Here is a 7,443-nt window from a genome sequence, read left to right as displayed (position 1 = left end):
GTTTATTTATTTATATCCCGCCTCTTCTGTTTGGGGATCGAGGCGGGTAACAACAGAGTTTATAATACACAATATAAAAACAGTAAAACCCACAAAACCCTGACCCAACCCTCCCTCCGAAGCTATAAAATTAACATAAAACATGATTATAATATATAACAATACAACACTACAAGATTATTCTACAATCCATGAATGACAAGGAGATATAGTAGGAAGGACGGATAGAGTCGGTTCTGGGCGGTTATCACTCAGGGAAGGCCTGCTGGAAGAGAAAAGTTTTTGTCGCTTTCTTAAAAGCCTCCAATGAGGATAATTGGCAAATATCTTCTGGCAGATCATTCCAAGCTTTAGGAGCCATAGCAGAAAAAGACCTCCAGGTGGGCACTGCCAATCTGGTCTTTTTTGGATGTAAAAGATCTTTCCCAGAGGAACGGACTTTGGGACAGCAAGAATGGAGAGTGGTACTACAGAACTTGATACTGGCATTGATTCCAAAGAAGCAAGTGAATGCACCGGCCTAAATGGACCTAGAGGCACAGAAGCTGATGGAGTGAGGGAAGGAATCTAAGTGGCAGCATTTTCAACCATCAGTGTATGAAGGAATATGTATCACCAGGTGAGAAGAAAAAGTTATCTTTATCTGCTAAACCAAAGTGTGTGTGAGAGTGTGTGTGTGTCAGCATTGTCAGTAAGGAAAATGCACCTACTGTACTTTCAACAGCTGATGGTAAGATCCATATTATTTCCATGTCCTGTAATGAAACAAGAGTGGGGGGTAGAAAGAAAAGAGGCTTATCTCTAAGTAAGTCTCCTTTCTTGAAATAAGTTCATACATTCTGGTATCACATTGCTGTTCCAAACTGTTTCTGATCACAGAAAAGTATAAAACCAACACATCTACTTCTAGTCCTTGAGACAAACAAAGCTTCAACTCACCCAAAGGAGGCTGCAGCATCCCTCCATTCTTTTCACAGTTGCCAATTGGCTGGATTTCAGCAGAATCCACCAGGCGCCAAAAATCATTCTTATTGTCACTGCCATCCAGGCGCAATCGGAGCCGGGCACCTGTCAGTCCAACTACAGTAGCAATGCAAGTAGAAGTGGTATTTCTAGGATCCTGGGCTTCTAGCTTCATGCTGATTTTAAATTCATTGATTGGCGGGGTATATGACTGAGGAGAACAAGGATTTCAGACAGACTTAAGATCACACATTTTCTGTCCCTTCCAGATCTCCTCATTCTCTGAATTATTCTTGGCACCTCAATGCCAAGAGTGTCTTCAAAGTCAGATGTAACCCTCTTCTTTTGTCCCTTTCTATTGAAAGAACAGACAGTTTACCTTTTTCAAGAAAAAACTGTCTGTGCTACTAGTTCTTCACTCTAACTGCAAGCAACATCCTTGATATTAATGCAATAAAAACAGCTTTATCCAAGTCAGATGATGATGATGATGATGATGATGATCATCATCATCATGTATATCCTGCCTCTGTAATTGGATCAAGGCAGCTTACAACATTAAAATAGCATTAAAATACATTAAAATACAAAATAATTAATATCATAAAAACCCTATAATCCAAAGACCCACCCACTCTCAAATTTAAAATGACAATTCAAGACACATAATAATAAACAAAATCAGGCAGATAGTCAGTTGATAAGCTGCTAATCTAGCCCAGTACTGTCCACTTCAATAGCAGCAGGTCTGGAAGGTATGATCTTAGTTAACTGGTGATATCAGGAACTGAACCTAGGACATTCTATCTGCAAAAGTTCTTCCATTTTGGCTGGGAGACTTCTTGCATTCCCTGACAGTCACTTCTTTTGTAATTTGCAAGCAGCGATAAATAAAATAATAAGCAAGGTAATCTCACACAAACTTTAGTCCTTTCTGCATATGTTGTGCTTCACCTCTGTAATACATCCCACTAAAGAAAAACCACAGCTCAGTGATACAGCTCAAGCGTTGCACACAGGTCTCAGGTTTGATCCCAAGTATCTATATACCCTAAAGGGACCAGATCCAATTTAATCTGGAAGCTAAGGTGTGTCGGCCCTGGTTAGTACTTGGGTGGAAGACCACCAACAAATATCCCGTGCTGTAGTGTATATTTCAAAGAAAGAAACTGACAAAACTACCTCCGAGTATTCCTTGTATAAAAAACCCTATGAAATTACTGGGGTTAGTAAGTCGACAGGCTGCCTGAAGACACATACACACAAAGATTTCAAAACAGTGTTAGGAAAGAGTCCTGCCTAAAACACTGAAGACCTGCTGCCACTTGATACTGTCTACAATGTGCTTAGATGGAGTAATGGTCAGACTTGGCATAAGGCAGCTTGTTATGTTCTGATGTACTTGATAGGATTCTTCATTATAAAGCATGTTAGAATTACAGCTAAAGATTGTCCTCAGAAGGCACTCCCTCAGTTCAGGAAATAGCTTGTGTTAGGGTTAAAGTGATCTTGGCAGTACATGTAAATAACTACAGTGTGTGTGTGTATGCATGCATATGTATATACACACATGCATGCACACACATATGTATGTGTATATATGTATGCTTTATCTTGCCTTTCTCCTGACATGGACCTCTGGCAACTTCTTCTTCTTATGTTTATATCTCACCCTTCTCCCAGGGCTGGGACTTAGGGCAGCTTACAACATTAAAAACACCATACAGTTAAAAACATGCAAAAATAGCATATTAAAATAGAAATAAATTACTACAATAATTCAAACAAATTCAATGCTAAAATCAAGTACTTTAAAAGGATTAAAACACTTAAAATACATTATCAACACCCCATCACATGCCTTAAAAACTTTCTGTTTTAAAAGCCCGTTTAAACCTACTGGTCTTAGCCTTCCGGCAGAAAGATATCAAGAAAGGGGCCGCTCTGGCCTCCGTGGGCAGGAGTTCCAGGGAGTTTAGGGGCAGCCACGGAAAGGGCCCTCGCTTGTTATAAAACAGATGAAAACTTATAAAAGAGATGAAAACAAAGTAGAGCTTTAACAAGTATATAGTTTAAACTGAGAAAGATCTGAAATTCCAACTGAACACCACCTTGATATAAAGCTCCCAAGCTATTTCACCAACTAAGTACATCTTAAGTCCATCAAGCTCATGTAAGTACATCTATTTCTCATTGAATCACATACACATGAAATCATAGAGCTGGGAGAGACCATAAGGGTCATCCAGTTCAACATCCTGACACAAGAAATACGTAATTAAAAAAGCCAGCCTGTGTTTAAAAACCTCCAAAAAGGGGACGCTGCCCTCTCCAAGCCAGTGAACGATTACCCTGTTTTTCACTAAGAGAAACCACCAACTATTAGATAGGGACATTAAATCCAGAATAAAACCCAATCCAATCAAAACAGAAGAAATAACTTCGCAAAGTGCAATGCCAGTGTTGTACTGGTCACTAGATAATATAGGTCAGTGATGGCAAGCCTTTTACAGACCGAGTGCCCAAACTGCAAGCCAAAACCCACTTATTTATCATGAAGTGCCATGTTCCTCTGGCTTTCTAGTAACAAACTCTGACGAACTCTGTAGTGGGGTGACAGAGCGTGTGCCCACAGAGAGGGCTCTGAGTACCCCCTCTGGCACGCATGCCATAGGTTCGCCAGCACTGATATAGGTTCACTGAAACCTATACTTAGGAGCCCCTCCCTTCCAAAGCTCACAATTGAGTTAGCAAACGTGGAATTAATTAAATTCCCTGATACTTATAAAGCTCAAAACTTACTTTCTTTTAGACCTATTAACTATGAAACTACTGTAATAGAACAACCAAGTGAATTTGAAATGAACCAAACAAATGTTAATGTCAGGTCTGATAATAATTTTAGTTTACAGAGGCCTTCAAATGATAATAAAGCTAATGGATGGATCTTTACATTGCTTGATGATCTAGCAACAGTAAAAAAAATCCCAACTGAATGTAATAATCTGCTAACCACACCGGTTGATCTACACTTACAAGCTAATCTTACTACTACAAAGGAGCAAAATGTGCTACCTGTGAATGACAAAGCTAGTATACCCCAAATAGTATCTGCTATATCAAGTGTTGGAAATAATCCAAAGAAGGGGCTCAAGCGAAAGAACTTAAATGAGAAAGCAGTAGAAAATCCTAGGAAGATTTGTAAAGCAGATTTACCCTTAAATCCTCCAGACTCTAGAAAATCCTTGTCTGGAGATGAATTTACAACTAAGGGAACTATCTCTTCCCAGGACCCTCTGGCAGGAAAATTGTTGTTAAATATCATCAGCACCACCCTCAAAATGAGAAACCAAATGGGGAACGTTTGATCCCCAAACTGAGAAATAATTCCCTCCCAAATGCCACCCCAGCTGTCTCTCTCCATAAAAACCATGTTTCATCGACAATCCCACAGGTCTCTAGACCTCACTTAGATCTATTCTCCTACAAAATGTAGAAAAGGGTTCAACTAAATGATGTTAATTAAAAAAAAAGGAAACTAATTATGGTACATCACAAAATAATACTGTCTAGACTTACCCTAGTTGAGCGTGAATATCACCTTTTAATCATCACAGAAGAGATCTGTCCTAATCAAAGTACTGCTAACTATCTACATTCTAACAACTCAAGTGCTTTGATTGAGAGTTCCTGCATGTCAGGGGGGTTGGACTGGATGGCCCTTGTGGTCTCTTCCAACTCTACGATTCTAGGTTTCTATGATTCTATGATTCTCTCACAGCCGCAGAAGTTTACTGCATTCTGTGCAGCTGTGGACAAATCTATATAGGGACCACCAAACGCAGTGTTCAAATGCAAATCAAGGAACACAAGAGATACTGTAGACTGGGCCAGACAGAAAAATCAGAAATAGGGTCAAACAGTATATATACCTCACACACCTCCATGCTACCATTCTCTGAAGATGGCAGTCACAGATGCAGGCAAAACGTCTTCTAGAACAAGGCTACACAGCTTGAAAAACCCATAAAAACCCCAATTAAATGAGTGTTTATCCCGTTGGGGATAAGACACTTTAAAGCCAATGCACTAATCTCCTTTGTCAAAGGCCTATGATACACTACATCCCCAGCATTCCTCTCATCTACCAAACTTGTAATGATATAAAAAGGAGACATGGGCCAAAAGATAACACAGGCCGTTAGCTCCAGGCCAGGATCAGGCAGACCAGATGTAGATCCAGTGGATCTAACCTGATCCTGGTCCAAAGAGGCCCTATCCTGGTCTAAAAAGACCGTCTGTTCTAGGAAATTCAGCGACAACAGCTAGCAGACTGGACAGTACCTGCCTCTGCTGTTGCATCTGCTGAAAAGACCTCCAGCATAGCCTGTGATACTGGATGGGGGCACCTGGCCATTTATTTATTTAGGTATTTATACCCCGCCCTTCAGCCCTAAAGGCTCTCAGAGCGGCTTACAATTATTATTATTTTTAATTAGACAGCTGATGTAGGATTAGCCAGGCTTCCTGTTTCCACCCTTATGGACACCGCGGGTGTCTTCTCAGCAGATGCAATGGCAGAGATAGTTACAGAGCACACAGTGGTAGTGGGTTCATGGCACGCCAACGGATGGGTGCACAAACACCCACCTGTCCTTGTGTCAGCCTGGGGACTGACCCATGGCAGGACAGCACAGGCTTGGCCCATGTTATCCTACTTGTCTGTTGAGGACCAAGATTAGTATGGTATGACTTATTTTTTGAGAAACCCATGCTGACTTTTAGTGAGCACAGCAATACTTTCTCAGTTCTTACAGACTGTCTGTTTCATTATCTGCTCTAGGATCTTTCCTGGTATAAATGTCAAGCTGACTGTCTGGTAGTTGTTTGGGTCCTCTTTTTCCCCTTTTTTGAAGATGGGGACAACATTTACCCTTCTCCAGTCTGCTGGCACTTCATATCAACTTTTTTTTACAACATGAGATGCTCCATTACCTGCTTGAAGCAATGGGCTGGAGCTGGGATGGAACATGTTTCTTTCAAGTATTTATCCCAGGCAAAGTGACCTGTATGAAAGAAAGGGGGGAAAGTTGATGATTATGAACATTTTGAGAACTTCAGAAAATGATCTGTCTTCAGCATAACTTTAATGAGATACCTATAACTGTTCTTGCTAGTGGCCTGCTTAAGACTAATCTAGGTTTATATTTATTTACTGTATCTAATCTTGTATTGATTTACTGCCTGTTCCACCCTCCAACAGCACTCAACAGACTATTCCTAGATGGTGTCTCATTGAAGTGTCTTACAGAATCAGACCTATTTCTCTTGCATGAGTGGAAAAATTGCCACACAGGTGCTTTCAAACTACTGTACTCTGTGGCTATTTTTCTTAAGGGTCTCTCTTGGCTTATAAGGTCAGGCAGATCTACAGACGACTCATACAGTTTTTATTTGGTTTGTTCAACAAAACTGATAATTCAAACTGGACTATTAGAGCAGAGCTACAAGTTACAAGGAACTATGAGGGAGGATGGGGCTGCAACAATGAGTCAAGTTTCCTGCCTCTCCCTTCTTGCTTAGGACCCTGGTTTTATTTCATCCAGAGATGTGAAGGTCTAGGAAAAAACTGGAGAAGTTATGAAAAATCGGATTATGCAGTATTTATGTAGCAAACAGACCTTTATTTAAGACTGCTATGAGTAGCACTGCTATACACAATAGTGCTACTCAAAGTGGAAGACTGTAGTCCAGTGCTGGTGTATGAGCCAGTCTATGGCAAATTTTGAAGAACAATTGTAGCTAGTGGACATAAATATGTAACTGGCCCCTGCCTGGCACTCAAGGGGAAGGAGCCTGTTCCACAATGGAAGAAGGCTTAAGAAGTACTAATGTAACGTATCATAGAATTGTAATTCTTATTACTGTATATCCTCATGTATACGTCTAGATATTTTAGTCAAAAATTGACCCTAATAAGCTGGATAAGCAGCATCCTCCTGATGGCCCAATTCCGTTGTTGATGGTCTTTTGCAAGATGGTGTCAGGGGAGGCACTGAGACCATAGCAGTCAGAGGGACATGAGATTTAAGGCCTGCTCATACAGTAAAGATTGAAGGTGGGAGAGCTGATTTTTCCAGGCCTGGGGAGTAAAGGCCCTGCCATGGGTGCAAGCTTGCATATTATGAGTCTCACCTGTCATCTGTCTACTCTTCTCCGCCTATCTTTCTGCCTATTTTTTGTTTAATGTTTTTAATGCCTTTAATGTTTTAATGTTTTTATATTATTACTGTTTAATTCTGTTTTAGTACTGGGAATGGGGGGGGGGTAGGTCTAGGGTTTGATTTTTTAAACTTTATTGTAACTTGATGTATTTTATTGTTGTAACCCGCCCGGATTCTTCGTGATTGGGCGGGCTAGAAATAAATCTATTATTATTATTATTATTATTATTATTATTATTATTATTATTATTATTAT

The 7,443-nt window shown here is 40.2% G+C and overlaps 1 protein-coding gene across 4 annotated transcripts in view; it reads right to left on the bottom strand.

The window, feature by feature from the left end:
* The window catches only part of SCMH1 (Scm polycomb group protein homolog 1), a 65,992-nt gene that overhangs the window by 45,137 nt on the left and 13,412 nt on the right, over positions 1–7,443 (bottom strand). For 2 of the 4 annotated variants that reach the window (XM_042439965.1, XM_042439966.1), the window contains exons 3-4: positions 5,959–6,029; positions 940–1,174 (exon numbers count right to left, since the gene is read on the bottom strand). In XM_042439965.1, the coding sequence (XP_042295899.1) occupies positions 940–1,174; positions 5,959–6,029 (306 nt within the window). Of the gene's footprint in view, positions 1–715; positions 756–939; positions 1,175–5,958; positions 6,030–7,443 lie in introns of those variants that run through there. The other 2 variants (XM_042439968.1, XM_042439967.1) reach the window with 2 other exon arrangements.

This window comes from Sceloporus undulatus, chromosome 9 (assembly GCF_019175285.1).
Source record: "Sceloporus undulatus isolate JIND9_A2432 ecotype Alabama chromosome 9, SceUnd_v1.1, whole genome shotgun sequence".
Taxonomy (NCBI): Eukaryota; Metazoa; Chordata; class Lepidosauria; order Squamata; family Phrynosomatidae; genus Sceloporus; species Sceloporus undulatus.
This window is presented reverse-complemented; position numbering and strand designations above follow the sequence as displayed.